Source organism: Lissotriton helveticus, chromosome 10 (assembly GCF_964261635.1).
Source record: "Lissotriton helveticus chromosome 10, aLisHel1.1, whole genome shotgun sequence".
Classification (NCBI taxonomy): Eukaryota; Metazoa; Chordata; class Amphibia; order Caudata; family Salamandridae; genus Lissotriton; species Lissotriton helveticus.
In genome coordinates this window covers 1,066,394,313-1,066,415,177 of record NC_136071.1, presented here as the reverse complement: position 1 = coordinate 1,066,415,177, position 20,865 = coordinate 1,066,394,313, and the positions used below count along the sequence as shown (strand labels likewise).

The window sequence follows — 20,865 nt, the reverse complement described above, 5'->3', positions numbered from 1 at the left end:
ACGCTGAAGCTGAATAAGACCGAGGGTGGTCTGAATCTGCCTGAATTTCGAAGATATCAACAGGCCTTCTTGGCAGCTCAGGGCTCATTGTGCTACAGAGATGCAGATGATCATTGTCCCATATGTCTTCAGACTGAATCTCAGTGAGTTTACCCTATACGTCTTAGCTCTACCCTTTCCATTCAGGGTCGAACAAAACTACCCCAGGCTCATTCTCAACCCATACTTTTAGATGTAATCCTCGCTCTATTACAAATAGATAAGCTTTTGAGTAGACAACTAGCTGACTCAACTTTGGCCTCCTTATGGCAAATTCACAAGATCAAGATAGAAGGGAAGATGGTGTTCTGGGATTTGTGGGCAAGCAAGGCCATAAACATCATTGGGTATGATCCTGAACCCCACTCCCTTTGCTTCCATGAGGGCACAATATAACCTTCCCCTCATAGAATTTTATAGTTTCTTGAGACTTAAGAGTGCTATTAGGAAATTACTGAGGCCGCACTCCCCTGACCTCCCAGGGCCACTTGGTAACTTTAGGAGGTTAGGCCACTTGGCATCTCACCTCTATAAATTGCCCAAACATTCTAGAAAGCACCAACTCAAGACCCTATAAAATAAATGGCCACCATGTATTCCATTAGCACATACCTCCCACTTTAAGGATGCAACATGGAATAGAATCTGGCACGCTCCTTTCATGGAGAAATTTACTCCGGCACTCGCACAATCTGGATTCTGACCTATGCTAAAGACATTTTGGACTCTGTCCAAACTGTATACATTGGGGCTCATTTCAACAGGCCGTTGTTGGAGCTGCTATGAGAATGCAGATTCTCTTGAGCACATGTTTCTCTCATGTAAAATGGTACAGCCCCTCTGGTCCAGAATACAGCAGACAATTGTAGATATTTTTTAAATATCATTTACGACCTCCTTTTTGACTGTGACACATACCATTGACATTCCTCACACATGACATACTGTTAGTAGACCGACCTGATGGTAACATTGGGTGTTAAAATTATATTATTGGAATGGAAGCCTTCTACCAAAGTTCCTGTCAATAAATGGTGGAATATGCTATGCTCCACTAGAAGTGCAGATAACAATGTACCGGAAGCTACATAACACATCTAGCGCAAGACCCTTCTGTAATTCCTTTGACAAATATCTATAAAAAGAAAACCACTACAAATAGCATACATCCATATAGTGCTTTGGGCTGTCCAGTATACTTTCACTCATATAGTATATGTCTCAAATATGGTATTATCGAGTCTATCTGGCTTGTTGTCGTCAACGGATACCCCCACTCCCTGTCCCATTATTCTTTCTCTATACATTGTTTCCGCTTGCTGTGCCCTTTCCTTCCTTTCCTACTCTGGCACGATGTATTCTGATGAGGGCATTATACTCATTATTCATCAGAGATGCTCACATATTGTATTTTAAGCTGTTAGGATTATTGTACCTCATTTCGCTTTTGTTTGAGACTTTCACTCAGTGACTTTAACACTTTATAGGATTACCCTAGCAACGTACTGCCACCTCATGCTGACATTTACTGTGATTTCTTTATTATGCATACCATTTCAATAAAATTGTTTGAAATTAAAAAAGAAAGATGACCTCCATTATTTATAGTGGTATTATGTACCATTGATAACAATAGTGTAAATGTTACTACTGACAAAGCCCCCATAGCACTACCCTTTCTTTTTTGAGAGAATAATTCAATTTATATCAACCCAGTGAAGTATTGTGGAAAGCATACCAGACCATGTTGTTTACTCCATGTTTTAAGTTATTCTGGGTGATCGGCTGGTCCTTCCCAACCCTATTCCTCAACTAACAAACTTCCTGCTTTCTTCAATCCATAATAGACACAAACATTTGACCTTCGGGAATGCTGCTAACATTCATCTTACTGTTGATTAATTTGTCCTCAGCCTTGCCTGGAACATATATGTACATCCTCAGCAAATAGTCCATTTGTCAAATACATACAACACACCACTGCATCTTAATGTAGTAGTTTTTGGTAGGGTGTTGAAATATCGATTACAAAAATATTGTTGACAAAAATATAATTGGAAAAATATCGTTTACAAAAATATCGACACCCTATACCTAAACAGGTAAGTACATAAATATCGACTCAAAAATATTGTTGTAATAAATATCGTTGTAAAAAATATCGAATTTTTAAATTAATTAAAATTACATTCAATATTAAATAAATATAAGTACTATTAACAAAATTAATTACATTACTTTTATTTTTTGACTATTGAAAACAAATTAAATACACTTTTTCATTATAACTTAATAAATGTGTACATATACATATATTTAACACATTACTTTATATAACAACAATAATACATACATATAATTAAAATATAAAATATATTATTAATTAAAACATTTGATAGTGAAGGGGTAAAAATTACTATTCCCACTCCAGAGGGTGCAACAGTAGGGAAAGCGTTGGATAGCGTAGGGGTTTAAATTACTATTCCCACTCCAGAGGGTGCAACAGTAGGGAAAGCGTTGGATAGCGTAGGGGTTTAAATTACTATTTCCACTCCAGAGGGGATGTATGACGTTACAACGCATACTTTTACCACGCCTACCATTACCACGCATTTTTTACAACGCAGGATCCATGACAACGCATACCATTACCACGCATGTATTTACAACGCATATACCTTTACAACGCATACAATTACAACGTAAGTATTGGTAAGTATATAATATTTTTTAATATTTAATTTAATTAAAATTAATATAATGTAATTTAATGTAATTTAATTTAATTAATTTAATTTAATTTAATTTAATTAATTTAATTTAATTTAATCAATTTAATTTAATGTAATTTAAATTTAATTATATTTAATTTTTACACTGTACCCTTTTCCCAAAAACCCAAAACTGAGCCTGAGCCCAAAAAATACCCCTTTTACCCAAAAACCCTAAACTGACCCTGAACCCTAAAAATACCCCTTTACCCAAAAACTAAAAACTGACCCTGAACCCTAAAAATACCCCTTTACCCAAAAACTGAAAACTGACCCTGAACCCTAAAAATACCCCTTTACCCAAAAACTGAAAACTGACCCTGAACCCTAAAAATACCCCTTTACCCAAAAACTGAAAACTGACCCTGAACCCTAAAAATACCCCATTACCCAAAAACTGAAAACTGACTCTGAACCCTAAAAATACCCCTTTACCCAAAAACTGAAAACTGACCCTAAACCCTAAAAATACCCCTTTACCCAAAAACTGAAAACTGACCCTGAACCCTAAAAATACCCCTTTACCCAAAAACTGAAAACTGACCCTAAACCCTAAAAATACCCCTTTACCCAAAAACTGAAAACTGACCCTGAACCCTAAAAATACCCCTTTACCCAAAAACCCAAAACTGACCCTGAACCCAAAAAATACCCCTTTACAAAAAAAACCAAATAATATTTTTAATAAAATAATATACTTACCAATACTTACGTTGTAATGGTATGCGTTGTAAAAGTACCTGCGTTGTAAATACATGCGTGGTAATGGTATGCGTTGTAAGTCAAGTCAAGTCAAGTCATAAAATTTGTATAGCGCACTACATACCCAGAGGGTCTCAAGGCGCTTAGGGAGGGGAGGAGGATTACTTGTCGAATATCCACGTTTTAAGTTGTTTTCTGAATGCTAGGTGGTTCTGGGTAAGGCGAAGGTGAGTGGGAAGTGAGTTCCATGTTTTAGCCGCCAGGTATGAGAAGGATCGACCTCCCATGGTGGTCTTGTTGATGCGAGGTACAGTGGCGAGGGCTTGGCTGGAGGATCGTAGTTGGCGGGGTGGGGTGTAGAAGGACAGTCGTGAGTTGAGGCATTCTGGTCCGATTTCGTAGAGTGCCTTGTGTGCGTGGGTCAGAAGTCGGAAAGTGATCCTCTTATTGACGGGTAGCCAGTGGAGGTTTTTCAGGTGACCAGAGATGTGTTCGTTACGCGGAATGTCCAATATGATCCTGGCTGAGGCGTTTTGGATTCGTTGGAGTTTTTTCTGGAGTTTAGCGGTAGTACCTGCGTAGAGGGTGTTTCCGTAGTCCAGTCGGCTCGTGACCAGAGCATGGGTGACTGTTTTTCTGGTTTCGGTGGGGATCCAGCGAAATGTTTTTTTGAGCATGCGAAGAATGTTGAAGCAGGATGAGGAGACGGCGCTGACTTGTCTGTTCATTGAAAGTGAGGAATCCAGGATAACGCCTAGGTTCCGTGCGTGGTCTGTCGGGATGGGTGCTTTTCCAAGGGCTTCCGGCCACCAGGAGTCGTCCCATGCAGAGGGGGATGTACCTAAGATGAGGACTTCTGTTTTATCTGAGTTCAGTTTCAGACGGCTGTGTTTCATCCATTCGGCAACTTCTTTCATTCCTTCGTGTAGGTTAGTTTTGGCGGTGCTGGGGTCATTGGTGAGAGAAAGGATCAGTTGAGTGTCATCCGCGTAAGAGATGATGTTGAGGTTGTGTTGGCGGGCGATGGCCGCGAGGGGGCTCATGTATACGTTGAAGAGGGTGGGACTGAGTGAGGATCCTTGTGGTACGCCACAGATGACTTCAGTGGCCTCGGACTTGAATGGTGGGAGGCGGACTCTCTGTGTTCTTCCGGTGAGGAACGAGGTGATCCATTCAAGTGCTTTTCCTTGTATTCCGATGTTTCTGAGGCGTTGTAGGAGGGTGCTGTGGCAGACTGTGTCGAAGGCTGCAGAGAGGTCGAGGAGGATGAGGGCGACTGTGTCTCCATTGTCCAGTAGAGTTCGAATGTCGTCTGTTGCTGCGATGAGGGCGGTCTCAGTGCTGTGTTTTGCTCGGAAGCCAGACTGTGAGGAGTCGAGGGATTTGTTGGCTTCGAGGAAGGCGGCGAGCTGGTTGTTGACAGCTTTCTCGATGACTTTGGCCGGGAAAGGAAGGAGCGAGATGGGGCGGTAATTTTTGAGTTCGGTGGGGTCCGCTGTGGGTTTTTTCAGAAGGGCGGTGAGTTCAGCGTGTTTCCAGCTTTCCGGGAAGGTGGCGGAGTTGAAGGAGCAGTTGATGACGTCTCGGAGGTGCGGTGCTATGACGGAGTTTGCTTTGTTGAAGATGTGGTGAGGACATGGGTCTGTGGGGGATCCTGAGTGGATGGAGTTCATCAGGCGGATGGTGTCCTCAGTGGAGATTGGGTTCCAGTCATTAAGGGTGTTCAAGGGGGGAGGGAGTTCAGCGTATGGTTGGGTGGGTTGGTCTCTGGGTTGGTTGTCGAAGCTGTTGTGGATGTCTGCAATTTTGTTGTGGAAGAATAAAGCCAGGGAGTCGCAGAGGGCTTGAGAGGGGGTGATGTCGTTGGAGTTGGCTGAGGGATTGGTAAATTCCTTGACGATGTTGAAAAGTTCCTTGCTGTTGTGGGCGTTGTTGTCTAGTTGATCCTTGAATGCTGTTTTTTTGGCCTTTCGGATTAGTTGGTGGTGAATGCGGGTGGCGTTTTTGAAGGCTTCCTTGGTGCTGGTGGTTGGGTCTTTTTTCCAGGCCTTCTCAAAGGAGCGGCAGAGTTTCTTGGACTTCTTAAGGTCATCGTTGAACCATGAGGCCTTCTTGTTGCCAGGTTTGCTTTGACGTTTTTTCAGTGGTGCTAGGATGTCGGCGCTGTTGGATAACCATAGGGTGAAGTTGGCGGCGGCTTGGTCTGGGTTAGAAGAGTGGGCTGGGGTGTTTAGAAGGAGCGATGAGGAGATCTGGTCGAAGGTGATTTTGTTCCAGTTTCTTTGCAGAGTTGGTTGGGGGTGGTTGATGAGTTTAGGCTTGTTGTAGGTGAAGTGGACGCAACTGTGGTCAGTCCAAAGGAGAGCCGTGGTGTGGCTGAAGGAGACGTGGTTGCTGGAGGTGAAGATAGGGTCTAGAGTATGACCTGCTATGTGGGTGGGGGAGGTGACCAGTTGTTTAAGTCCGAGGTTGGCGAGGTTGTCCAAGAGGGTGGTGGTGTTGCGGTCGTTGTTCTTTTCAAGGTGAAAGTTGAGGTCTCCCAGAAGGATGTAATCTTTGGAGGGGAGCGCGTGTGGAGTGATAAAGTCCGTGATGTCTTCACTGAATTTTGCGCGGGGACCTGGTGGTCTGTAGAGGAGGGTGCCTCTGAGTGTGGTCTTGGGGTCGATGTGGATCTGGAAGTGGAGGTGTTCAGAGTTGGCGAGATTGGCGTCAGAGCTGGTTGAGATGTGGATTGATTTTTTATGGACGATAGCGATTCCTCCTCCAGTGTGGCCGGTACGGTCCTTGCGAATGATCTTATAGTCTTCAGGGATGGCAATGGTGATGTCTGGGGCGGAGGAAGCGTTCATCCATGTTTCCGTTAGGAAGGCGACGTCCGGAGAGGTGGTGTCTAGTAGATTCCATAGGTCAATGGCGTGCCTGTGGACCGATCGGGTGTTGAGCAAGATGCATTGTAGGTGGTTGGGGTCGGGAATCTGTGGTGTGGTCGCAGCGGAGATGTTGTCGGTGCCGATGAATTTGCAGGAATAGCAAGAGAAAGGTCCATGGGTGTGTCCAGGAGCGGCTTGGACGCAGTTGGGGGCGCGGCCGGGGTTAAGGGCTAGGAGGGTGGCGGCATCGTAGGTAATGCGGGAGGGCTTGGCTGCGCGAGGGGCAGGGGGTCTGGCGCTGGGCGCGGTCCAGGCGCGGACGGGCGTAGACGGGCTTACCTTTGGCGCACCTTCGGCGCGGATTGGGCGCGATCGCTGCGCGTGAACGCTGCGCGCGGGAGCTACTGTCATATGTGGGAGGTGGAGGGGGGAGGGGCGAGGGCGGCTCAGCTGGGAGGCGTGGCGGGCTCAAGGGAACAACAACAACAAAATCAAAATGGAGGGGAGGGCAGAGCAGGGCGCCGGGGGATAACACACGAGGTCAATATCACAATGCGCAGGTAAATATCAGAGCGAGCAAGCAAGCAGCCAGTAAAGCAGTGACCAAGCAATGAAAACGCTAATGAATCCTGGCGCTGTTGAAATACATAAACAATACTAAAACGCTATAGAATCCTTGCGCTATTGAAATAAATAAATAAGCAACACTAAAACGCTATAGAATCCTGGCGCTGTTTAAATAAATAAGCAACACTTCGTAAAAGAGCAGCTTCACAGTACGATACCGCCTTTCAGCAAGCACACAGGGGAGCGACCACTCAAGGCAGGAGCGAGGAGTGGATCACGGCGCTGCGAGGTCAGAGGGCGCTCTATATTGGTAGTGGGAGGGCGGCTCAGCTGGGAGGCGTGGCGGGCTCAAGGGAACAACAATAACAAAATCAAAATGGAGGGGAGGGCAGAGCAGGGCGCCGGGGGATAACACACGAGGTCAATATCACAATGCGCAGGTAAATATCAGAGCGAGCAAGCAAGCAGCCAGTAAAGCAGTGACCAAGCAATGAAAACGCTAATGAATCCTGGCGCTGTTGAAATACATAAACAATACTAAAACGCTATAGAATCCTTGCGCTATTGAAATAAATAAATAAGCAACACTAAAACGCTATAGAATCCTGGCGCTGTTTAAATAAATAAGCAACACTTCGTAAAAGAGCAGCTTCACAGTACGATACCGCCTTTCAGCAAGCACACAGGGGAGCGACCACTCAAGGCAGGAGCGAGGAGTGGATCACGGCGCTGCGAGGTCAGAGGGCGCTCTATATTGGTAGTGGGAGGGCGGCTCAGCTGGGAGGCGTGGCGGGCTCAAGGGAACAACAACAACAAAATCAAAATGGAGGGGAGGGCAGAGCAGGGCGCCGGGGGATAACACACGAGGTCAATATCACAATGCGCAGGTAAATATCAGAGCGAGTAAGCAAGCAGCCAGTAAAGCAGTGACCAAGCAATGAAAACGCTAATGAATCCTGGCGCTGTTGAAATACATAAACAATACTAAAACGCTATAGAATCCTTGCGCTATTGAAATAAATAAATAAGCAACACTAAAACGCTATAGAATCCTGGCGCTGTTTAAATAAATAAGCAACACTTAATGGATCCTGCGTTGTAAAAAATGCGTGGTAATGGTAGGTCGTGGTAAAAGTTGCGTTGTAAAGGTTGTATACCCTCCAGAGGGTGCAACAGTAGGGAAAGCGTTGGATAGCGTAGGGGTTTAAATTACTATTCCCACTCCAGAGGGTGCAACAGTAGGGAAAGCGTTGGATAGCGTAGGGGTCAAAATTACTATTCCCACTCCAGAGGGTGCAACAGTAGGGAAAGCGTTGGATAGTGTAGGGGTTAAAATTACTAAATGTATTTACAATGTTTAAAAATTAACAAATCTTTATTTTTATTTAATTAATCATTAATTAAATAATTATTCAATTAAAATGTAATTAATTCACTACTTTTTCACTTAAAAATTCAACTACACACACCTAAAATTAATTAAACAATTAACATAACTAATTTACATAATTATTAATCAATTAACGAATTGAAATTAATTAACTATTATTTATTACACTATTTATATTCAATTAACACATTCATTAATCAATTATTTTATTATATTTACAATGTTTAAAAATTAACAAATCTTTATTTTTATTTAATTAATCATTAATTAAATATTTATTCAATTAAAATGTAATTAATTCACTACTTTTTCACTTAAAAATTCAACTACACACACCTAAAATTAATTAAACAATTAACATAATTAATTTACATAATTATTAATCAATTAACTAATTGAAATTAATTAACTATTATTTATTACACTATTTATATTCAATTAACACATTAATCAATTATTTTATTATATTTAAATTACTTCCCACCCTACTCCCCTATAAACCCACAACCCGCTACGGAACTATTAACACTAAATTCAACATAAAATATGGTATTAACTAATAAAATACTACAAAAAATACTACTTTGACAACCAATACTCATTAAAAACACTTAATTACTTATTATTATTTAAAAAACGATATTTTTGTAAACGATGTTTTTGTAAACGATATTTATTACAACTATATTAATGTTAACGATATTACTTACCTGTCTGTCGATATTCTTGTCAAACTATATTTTTGTCATCGATATTTCTTCTTGTCGATATTTCTGTGACGATATTAATGTTAGTCGATATTTTTACGACGATATTCCCGCTCTGTACCGTAGTTTTTATGTACCTTATGCACTTTCACCAGTACTACATAAATACATACAATTATATTTGTTTAATACTTCATAAAAACAAGTGCCTCGTTGAAGAAGACACTGTATACAGCCATACATCTGTGTATATCTGTACTTACATTCTGTATTTCATATGGGAATGAGAGGATTCAGAATATGCATCTTTTGATAACCATTGGTGTTGTTCGGGTAAGGCCTGTGCAGTGCTGGCGAAGGCCCCAGGCCATGGGCAAACATATTGCACAACAACACTACTTCACTAAGGTGGACTGTGGAATATTTTTGCAACCTGATCAGGTATGAGCATACCAATAAATAGAGTGTTGCTATGTTTTTACAATACACTGGATATTTTGGATTAATTGATTGATGGATTGAACTAGGTATTCTGCAAAACATTCTGGAATCCACAGACAACATAGATATGGTGTTAATGTTACAAGATATGCTGCCTAAAAGGATATTTAGCAATAAACATAATTAAACAAGATACATAATAATTTAAGTGGCATGTAATATCACAGTATTTAACATTTTTAATTATCAGCATTTACTACTATCTGATTCATGTCATTTATCTGACTATCTTTGTGAGGATAAAATGTGGCTCTTTTTGAATTCAAACTAGTCTTCATCAGCAGCAGGTACCAAATATCTCACTGACCAATCCTAAATTCCAGCCACTAAAATATTGAAGAACACTTGAGATCTCACTAGATTCCAAAACAGTGCCTTGACAACAACAACCAACACGATGACATCTCTAAGACTTACCCAGAAGAATAATGGCAAGAGATCAAAGGATAAGACAATCAATAAGGCCTTGTAGAATCAAATGACCATAGTGTAGACCAGAAAACAACGATTATTGTTTGCACGAAGAAGTACACAAAAGTGCGACAATAGCAAATTGCATATACACATAGCAGTATTTTCTGAATGAGAATACATTTGCCAAGTGAAATATGGTTGGTTTCCATTAAAATTCAGTCCCCAAAGTAAATGCTAAATAAACATATTCTCCAATCGACTTTTTCTTCTAAGATGGAGATATCAGGGCCAGCTCTAGGCTCACGGAGGCCCTGAGCAGGGAGTGTAGGTAGGGGGCCCAAGGCTGCCAAATCCCTGCCAGGGGCCGCCACGCAAATATGTATCTAAGGATATATATTGGCGTGTCGGCCCCTGGGGTTTGGCGGCCCTGTGCAGGTGCACAGCTTGCACGTGCCTTAGGCCGGCCCTGGAGATATTGTTCAGAAATGGATGGCATGTCAGTTTCAGCTCGTGGTTTAAGTAAATACACATTTAGATTTTCACAAACACCCCTAAATGCTCTAAACTTCACCTTTCACAGGGGGCACTGTTTTGCTTGTAAGCATATTTTGGTGCAAATACTCTCTCTTCAGAACTGTTTTCGCAGCTATCATGTGCAGCACTAGCAAAACCAAACTCACCAAATAGCAAGAGTATCCATTCATAAAAGGATATCACAGAATTAATCTTTACACCATCCTTTATTGTATGAAGGTTAATGAAGTGGATGTCTTTTGGGTTATCGTAATTATAGAGCTTAGCAATCTGTATGTACTACTAAGTTATATATATCTAGTAGCATCCCTAGTCCCAACTGCTGGCCCTCATGGTCATCCTCCTGAGCTTTATTCTTGGTGAAGCAGTCATTGTGCAGCATTATGGTGAAGCGATCATCAAAGGCAAAGTCTGCAAGTATTAAAAGGGTAATGGTACTAGCAGTATAACAAAGTGGATGGTCAGAAGAGCGAGAACCACACAAAGCATTCTCCTCAACACTAGGGGTGTGTGATTAATTCCGCTCCGCGGGTGGAGTTGGTAGAGTTTTGGACACTCTGAATTACGCATGTAAAGCGGAGTTCGGGCCAAAGTCCGCCAACAGCCATGAGGCAGAGTTTGTGTTTTTTAAGTTGGTGAGTGAGATTTGGCATCCCATACTGCAATTATGCTAGGATGGCACCCGATGAGATTTCCGCAACAAGGACGCACGCGACCATTTGCAATCAAAAAGTTGCAGCTTGAATAGAAAACCTAATTAAGCGGCAGCAAAATCAACTTGAGATGCAGCGCCATCTGGTGCGCCGCACGGTGCTGTTTGTGCTGATTCTTCAGTGCAGAAGGAGCTCCCAGCACTAGCAATCACAGCGAGCAGCGCAACTTGTCTAATTCCGCTCATTCATGGAACTCTGCAGAATTTCCCAGAGTTATCATGTAACTGCACGGAACTCCAAAGAGTGAAACTCTGCGAGTTCCCAGCACCCCTAACAAACATCAGCCCTGCCAGCTCCAGTCTTTGGTGCAATGAGCTGTAAGTACCGAAACAGACATTGCAACTTTCCATGGGTATTCAAATATAGAGGGTTCAAAGGTTCTGCTCAGGGAAAAGCTGCTTCTCCTCAACACTAGGGGTGTGTGATTAATTCCACTCCTCCAGTGGAGTTGGTGGAGTCTTGTACACTCTGTGCTATGCTTGTAAAGCGGCGTTCGGGGCAAATTCTGCCAACTGCCACGTGGTGGAGTTTTGTTTGTGTTTTTTAAGTTGGTGAGTGAGAGTTGGCACCCCCTAGTCCAATACTCAGTTGCTAGGAGGGCAACCAACGAGATTTCTCCAACAAGGGCAGACAAGACCATTCGCAGTGAGTAAGCTGCAGCTCGAGTAGAAAACCTACCGGAGCTGCAGCAAAATCAACTCGAGAAGCAGCGCCATATTGTGCAATGAGCTGTAAGTACAGAAACAGACATAGCACCTTTCCAAGGGTATTAAAACTAACAGGAAATATAGGGGGTTCAACGGTTCTGCTCAGGCAAAAGCTGCTTCTGAAATTCAGGAAATGGCTTAGCACCAAAGTCATCAGTAGCAGCCTTTGCACACGGACACAATTCTAAGAAAATAGTTTTTTTATGAAGTTAAATGGTAGATATTTAATATATCAAAAGATCAGAGAGTGCACCGAAGGGAGATATTGGATGAGTGGCACATGACGAAGAGAGGCTCTAAATAGCAGCGGGAGCGATATATATCTTTTCACTCAAATATACAGAATGGAAGAAAGCTGCGTAGTCAGTATTTTCAAGTTATAAGCCACACCAACAGAGCAGATGTAGTTGTGGTGTCACCCAGAAGGAGCAGCCAGAAGCATAAACATGTAAAAGAAATCTCTGTTGTTGGTGCTGAAGCAAACATGGCAATCATACTGCGTTACCAGCTCAAAGTGGAAGTCTATAGGGAGTAATGCATCCCTCGAGGAAAAGCTTCTTATGAAACAGAGGAAATTACTTAGCAGCAAAGCTGCTAGTAATTGTGTGTGCACACACGGAGGCATTACTGGTAGACTCATATGAAAGTTAAACAGTTAAGAGAAAAAGGCATCAGGAAAAAGATCGGTGTTGGTGCCAGAAAAGGATACCCTGAGAAATGCAGGGGAGCTTTGTATAGTGGGCCTTCTTTCAGAGATGCACCTTCTCTCACCTGTGCATCCTTATTGGAAGAGTGGTGTGCATGGGCTGTGCAAGCATAAACAAAAAAGTGAAACGTCCCCCAATAAAGCAATTGACCAAGAGCATTAGAAATTACAGCTTTTCTTGTTTCTCTTAAATGACTTCAGGTAAGTCATCTTGGAGTCAGGCTGTCCTGATTGGCAAAAAAGATAAACAAATAAGATAGCCATCAAAGAGACTCACACTTTTGAGCCCTGAAAAATGCACACATTTGCTGCAGCCATGGAAAAATTAATGAAAATGATTGTTTTGCTGTTAGAAAGCATGTGTGACATTAGGTTTGTATGTGACAACATGTTTGATGATTGATTGTATTTTCTGGCTGTAAAATAGTGACTTATGATTTGCAAAGAAAGAACTCCTTAAGGGGTTGAAAGAAAGAACTCCTTAAGGGGTTGAATGAAGCACTAAACAGCCACTGGCAAGAGGTTAAGGTTGGTATTTTCTCTATTGGCCTGATTATGATGGTGGTCAGATGAGCATCTGACCGCCATCATGTCGAGAAAGGGACCAGCCGACAGGGAGTCGACGGTACTGCCATGCAAATTACAATCCAACCTCCATGGAGGCAGTCGGAAACATGTTGGTAGCATTGAGGCATGTTTGTAAACATTCCTGCACCCTGTGAAAGGCACCATGTGGTGCCTGCTACAAGGTGCAGGGATGTTTGGGGGGCACCATTGTGGATGGACTAAGGGCAAGTGGGGCCCGCTAGGGGACCCTAAAGTCACTTTCTGCCTGCCTTTTCATGGCAGCCAGACCGCTATAAAAGGGCAGGCGGAAAGGGACATTGAAATACCCCTAGGTAGTGCATGAGCAAGCACTGTCCCTATTGTAGGGACTACTGTCCCTCTGACAGGCCGGCGGGATCCATGAGCCCTTCGGATGTGTGGTGGACAGTCTCATCCCCAGATGCCTCCACCTGCTGCATCCTAATGTGGCAGACAGACCTACAGGGGCCGATGGCGGTGGCACCACCACTGACAGTGGCGGTCCCATCACCATCGTAATAAGGCCCCAAGTGCATAATTTGTGGCAGTGGTTGCCCAGGCGGGCTATCAAATCTCATTTGAAGAGCCAGCATGAGGGAGATAATGGAGCAGGGTGTGTCAGGTGGTGATTAAGCAGAATCAAAACTATGCAGCCTTATTATTCGGCACCTCCAAATATCATAGTGCCAGATGCAGGACTTTGGGTCCCAGGACTTTTCGTTTTACAATTTAAGCACTGATTCTGAGTCCTACTTGTTGCATATTTCTTAAAAGAGTAATGAAACAAGATTTGGCACACAGCTAAAGCTACCATGTCGGCCTGAAAAATTAGTGAAATGTACCGTTTCAATTAACCTATGGTATATATAAGATAGGGGGTACCACAAAAGCTTCAACTGCACTGATTTTCTTGCAAAGAGATTGTCTAATGTATTTAACATTTACAGTTAGTCCAGCACACTCAGTTGGAGATTCCTTCTTCATTGCCTTCATACACATTAATTTTCAAATCAGCTGGTCTGACTCTCCTGCGGTCCACATGTTAAAACGCATGCTTGCACACACTAGCAATAGGTCAGAATACCGTATTCTATAAAAGCCTGACACTGACAGTATGTATGCATGGCACTGTCATTAGATCTGACTGCCAGAGACACCTGTAGCAAGTAAGAACCTTAAAACTGATGGCCAGACTTTGCTAGCAGGTCAGAACCATACATTCATTAAAACTGAGTGCATACGCACTAGCAGTATATCAGAGCCCCAAATGTCAATAAAACAGACAACATCAGCATGACAGGTCTCCAATGTCATTGAAAAGGACACATTTATTTTTAATATATTTTGCAGGGGTCACACCATTTTACATGTGTCAGTTTATGGCTAGACACATGAATTGAAGTATACAACACCAACATATTTCAGGTCAGGAGCTATGCATCAGGCTAAATATGAAACAATATATTTTCTTGAATGATGTCAGCTATATGATGCCATCTGACCATCATGCAGAAACTCCGAAAAAATTGGCTTACAGGGGAACTATGGAGCCGATTTGCACATTGGCGGGCGGAAGTTAAGTCTGTTAGGGCGAAAGTGTACTACTCCATCGCCATGATGGAGTCCCCACCTGCTAAAGTTAGAAATGACAGCTAAGACAGAAACGGCTGTCACAGCTTTGTTAAGTTTGACGCAAGTCTCCATCAACATGATGGAGACGTCCATCATAATTATTATTTTTTTAATTTTCAGAAGGAAAATACTGAAGTGGAATTTTCTTTTTGAATATGAAAAAAACAATGCCTCCCTCGCCATAGGAGTTATTTACCCTTACAGCTAGGGTTCTTCTGGCAGGGATGGGCAGTAAAAAATGGCTATATGTCCGCCCATCTAAATTGGGAGAGCGGACCTACAGCCATTTCTCAAAGTAGTCTCCGCCTTTGCCAAACTGTGGCCCACCAACACATCAGTTCGGCAGGCAGACCATTATATTGGGTGTAAGGATACTCCATCACTATTGTGATGGAGTATCCTTACACCCAATATATGAATCGGCCTGTTAATCACTAGGGCATAATGTAAATTGCCCAACATCACATAATATATTTAAAAGGGGAGGGGCACATGTATCAAACAATATTCATATTTCTGAACTTTTTTAACGAGTTTACATCTCTTACCATTTCTACCTCTCTAGGAATCACTTTGTCAACCTATAGCCTTTAACATTAAATGTGCCAGATAAGAAGCACCTTTTGGAAATCCACTGATTGATAGCTACAAAGTTTTTGTTTTAATTTAAAAATGCTTGAATGAATCCTTTAATTCAAAGACACAACATAAATCCGGAGAGCCTCCACGTACAGAACTGTACGTGGAGCCTCCTCTGTGGCCTGTATAGGCCCGCAAGCCAATTGATAGCTTGCAAATATTACTAATCAATTCCCCCATCAAACAGATCCATGAAAAACAATGCATCAATCTAAAATTGTCAGCTGCAGAGGGAGACTGAAGGAGTTAATGGGATGGTAGGGTGAAAAGGGAAGCTCCTGCACAATAAATGCTAATGAGCACTAAGTGCATTTGCTATCATGCCCTCCAAAACTAACAATGAGAAATGCTTGAGGTGATCTACAAGATCTTTTCTTCTCAGGAGCTTCTATGAGACCTAGACGGATGCCTCAATATTCACTACCACAAACTTCTTAGGAATGTCCTGTAATACTCCTCTTCACTATGGGTATGAATATCTGCTTAGCAGCCTCAGGGAGAATTTTATCTTTACGTTTGTGATATTTATGTAGCATAATTAATTTCTCCTCAATTTCTTTCACTACTTTACTCAGGCGGCATTTCTGAAAGCCTATTGAGTTCTACCTTGTGCATTATCTCTTTCGCCAAGACCTCAGTGTTAAGGAAATTCTCAGTAAACAAATTATGAATCCTCTCTCCATCCATCTGTGTCATATGATATCATTCTTAGGCTGGTAAGTGAAGCAAGAATGCCATATCATGGTATCTTCTTCTGTATCTGGTATAGAGAAGCTGCTGCACATTCTCAAAAACCAGTGGACAGATGTTGCACAGTCATTTTAGACTCAATAACACCACCCTCATCTTAGATCTCTACAGCCTACCTACCTCTCTTTTAGTGAAAAGCCCCTGTCTTATTTTTATTAACTTTATGGGTACCAGGAGGTTTCTGTTCTTCTATGACACATACCTCAAGGCTTTTCTGTTTGTCTGGCAACTTGAGTTGTATGTGGTCAGTCTTCCCACATGGCCCGCAGGTTAACAACTCTGGGCTATGCACTTTGCTGGCAACAGCTTGTGCTTTAAAAATTTAGTTCACAGCTCAGTAATGTATTCTTAATAGAGAAAACAAGCTAGACTCAGATCTGGCTCTCTGTTACCTGTAGGTAAGGAGCTCAGTGTCAAACATCTGGTGCTAAAACGAGCACTGTTGCTCCTTTCTAAATTCTGATTATTCACTGTGTCCTATTTTCCTCTCAGCTCTTGTTGCAGATGTTGCCTCCAGTAGCCGTGCCCCAGTGCTACCTAGGTAAACCGCCTTCCTGCTGTGATGTGTGTGCAAACTTTTTCCAGGGAATATATAGTTGGTGCTACCCCAACAGGCGCACAGATGAGTCGAAGACCCATGATGCCTCTGTGAATTTCCCACCACTGTCATCTACAAGACTCTGCCCTTCCAGCAACAACAAAGACCACACGTGAATGAGAAGTGCTACAACATCTTATTTAGTTATATGCCACAACAGGGCTTGTAATTCCAGGAGATAGATCTTCTCTCTATCTTGTGTCGAGGTGGCCTTGTCTTATGTGTTAGTTGTGAAAACATAGGATGATGATGATGATGATAATGGGGTATGGGATAAGAAGTGAAGCCCATGTGTGGAGCCCTAAAGAAGTATGACCATCTTCAAAAGATCTGACCCACCTTCATTACTACCTCCCTCCACCAAAACACCACAATTACATTTGAACTTAAAGGAGACCATATTGCAATTCTACAATTGAGAAGGCCATATTTCACCAGGAAGTATTCATCTTTCTATTGATTTACTTGTTGATAAATGATTTCCTGAGATACAAATGATAAGTATTGGCTCAAGCCTAGACATTTGAAAGGTAGAAAGGTTGCAGGTAATTACTTTAGGTGTCTGGTTTAAAGTTTCTAAATCTGTGTTTTACCTTAGCTGCTATTAGGAATCTGTTTCTCCAGCCGAATGATGTTATTTTGTATCCACAAATTTTCTCTTGTATTCTCAAAAGGCAATTTCTTAAAAATCAGTCATTGTCTTTACTAAGAATCGGGGTATCTAGGATCAAAAACTAAGAATTTGCTTCACTACATTATTTACGTTCCAACAGTTGAATTTTGAAACTAGTGAAAACGCTCCACTACACACTAGTGAGCCACCATCATGTAAGCAATTGGGAGCTGAACTCTCTTTGATGTGAATTAAGTCATATTATGTATATGTAGACTTACTGAAATTAGCAATATTTTGAGAATAAATATTGAATGGTGCTATTTACCTCATTTAACAATGGTTGCTGACTTTCCATCAAAGAGTCATAAGATGGCTGATTCATGCAAGATGGCTGTGTTTCTGGAATGCATGGATACATTGACACAGCACCTGCGTAGCATGGCTGGGCTGTCCCGAACATTGGCTGTGAGATTACTCTGCATGGCTGACTCTGAGAGTTTTGTGGTAAAAAATTTGTACAACCCTCAAAACTGGGCATAACAGGACAGTCTGACCTTTCAATGTTCCCAACATGGAAATCCATGTCTTCAGCTGCCAGTAAAGTGGGATCAAAGCTACTTGGCTGCTGATATGGCATGAAGTCCTGTGTGCAGGAAGAGGGGGAATTAGTGATTTCCGACTTGTAGGGAAAATCTGAATTGATTTTGTACACATGTGAGAAGCCATATTGATCCGGATGTTGTTTGTGGCAGGTAAACGGCATGCCACCAACAGAGTTCCAGTTTTCAAACATATTATTAACCTGCATTTGTTTCATTTTGTGATATAGCTGGGGGGGGATTGTTTGCCTTTGGCAGGGCTGAGGATGGGGCTGTGTTTCTGCCACTTGAGGCATTCTGTTGTTCATTCCATCTGCCGCAGGATTTTTCTGAAGGCTGCTCGAATACATGCAGTCTGACCACCTATTTAGAGAATCTTGCACAAATGTGAGGATTTCATCAGTAAAATCAATATCTCCAATGTCTGAAGATTCACATTCACTTTTGAAGAACGCCTCATCTTGTTGAAGGAGTTCCAAATCTTCATTATCAATACCCAGACTTCTCATGATGTTGTAGAGTTCATTATCCTTATTCCCTAGTGTCATTCCTGTACCATCCTGTATATGAGATGGGTTCAATGTTTCTGGACTGTCCTCATGTTCTTGTTTCAAGATATTACTGGTACCCACCGGAACCAAATTTTCTTGCCAGTCGCTGGAAATTATATTGCTTAGTTCATCCTTTGCTTCACTTAAAATATTCTCGAAGGTGAAGGTTTTTGGTGCAGGAGGACAGATGTAGACCGATTCATCTTGTCTTAGTATAGCTCCTAGAAGTGAGCTTGGATCCACAGACTCACTGCGTGCAGGGGTTTTGGTTGTGCTCCCTCCTCTTGGCATTTTACCTTTGCTCTTCATCTGCAAGGGATCCATCATCATCATGCTAGCCATAGGGAATGTCACTTCGTACAACACTGCTTCGCCAGTAGCAAACATGAAGGGCAACTGCATACTTCTTTTCCTTAAGTGCTCAGCTCCTTCTTCTTCCCTAAAAGTATAAACATATGAGATTGAAAGACCTGCTGATCACTCTTTTCACAATACTACCTTCAGAAATATAAAGGTGAAAGAAAAGGAGTTCTGAAAATATTTATAAGCTCTGGTCTACGTTTAAATGCAGAGTTTTGTGCCAAAGAGAATCTGCCTAAATGGACAATATGATCACATTATTTAAAAACAAAGAAGAGCTTTATTATATTTCAAAAAATTAAATGTGAATGTAAAATATTGACCAGCTCAGTAAAAGAAAAACCATCCATGGCCTTCTTGTGCAACCTTCAAACATATTATATTATTTGTGTATTGTTTGACTATTCGAAAAATGTTCCAGGAGTTGTTGCCCTCTTCATTTTCACCCAAACCACTTGATTCATGATGAACAATCTACCCTGTACACCATGCATATCAGATATTCACCCGCCTTTATTAGCACATGATTTTGCTTTCCATTTCCCTTGACAAACTATCAAAGCAAGAGATACCCTTGCCACACTATTTCCTGCTTCAGATACACCTTCCTACATCCCCAGTGTACTCCAGATTCACTCATCTAATCTATTGCACCTCTTCTCCATGTGACTCACTGAAATAATTTCCATCATCATATCTGCTAAGACTTCTCACGCACCATCTGCTTTCTTTAGTTCATAAACTATTAAATCTCTCACTTTCACCTTCAAGGTCCTTCATAGTCTAACCTCTGTATTTACCTATTTCTTCAGATTTGCAGAGGTGTCCCCCATTTAACGATACCCTGTACTGTTCGGTTCTAGTCTTCCCAGTTCCTATATCTCAGCTCCTACCTTTCGCTTGCATGGCTAATTTTCAAGAGGTTCATACTGTACCTGTTCATTAACAATCTACTCAAGTCTCCTTCTGTCAAATATTTGTACTCACACACATAGCAACTTCAGCAATTACTTTCACCTATTATCTAGTTTCATAATTTTGACCTGATGTTGTCGGTCATTCCACTCTGCAATCTTCTGTCATTCCACTCTGCAGTCTTCTGTCAACTGACTAGACATTTCATGACTAGTACACACATGGCCCTTGCTCTACCTCGCTGACTACTCTTTCTGAGTTGATTAAATGTTATCCATACTCACCCACAACACTTCCAGTCGGTGCCCCTCAAAACATTGACCTTGAATCTACACTACACTGTCTACACTACATTTTGTCTTCACTGGGATTGTAATACGCTGGTGTCATCTATTTTTTCCCTTTTTAGGGCTCGGGCGGAGCCCGAGATCCTATTACTACAGAAAGAAAAAAAAGTGTGTTAAGGCCTTGGGAAAGACACATTCCTTAATTTTTTTATTATCTGAATGGTCATTGGTGTTCGCGGTGATGTATTTTTAGTAGTCTTGATGCTATTGGGCAGTTGTAATTTTCGGGCGCCATTTTGGGCATATTTCGTGCGGTTACGTGCTCGAAAGTGCATTCATCTTAATTAGGAACTGTCAGGGTGGCCGTGTAATGCATTCCAGATGGTGTGCGCGTGTTCACCATCTAGCAGTGTGTTTGTCGGGCGCGCGTCCTCCTCACGTGCACACAGGCATAGACGCCGTGTGCGGCTCCTTCCTGCCGGCCCGGGGAGCTGCTCTGCCGCTCTCTGGCTCACTCCCCGTCTCCCCGCCTGATTTAGACATCACCGGCTCGGGCTCAATTACCAGTCCAGGACCCGGGCAGCGCGCTGCCTGGCTCCCTTCTCTTCCGTTACGGGAACCCCGCTTTTATTGTAATATCGGCACTTTTTGTATCTCATTTTCATGACTATATTTGTGATTATAAGAATCTGCCGCCAGCCGGATCCAT

At 42.2% G+C, this 20,865-nt stretch overlaps 1 protein-coding gene across 1 annotated transcript in view; it reads right to left on the bottom strand.

Moving 5' to 3' along the window:
* AHR (aryl hydrocarbon receptor) overlaps positions 1-20,865 on the bottom strand; it is a 510,239-nt gene that overhangs the window by 35,285 nt on the left and 454,089 nt on the right. The window contains exon 10 of the mRNA XM_078663779.1: positions 17,770-19,033. Coding sequence (XP_078519905.1) covers positions 17,770-19,033 — 1,264 coding nt within the window. The remainder of the gene's footprint in view (positions 1-17,769; positions 19,034-20,865) is intronic.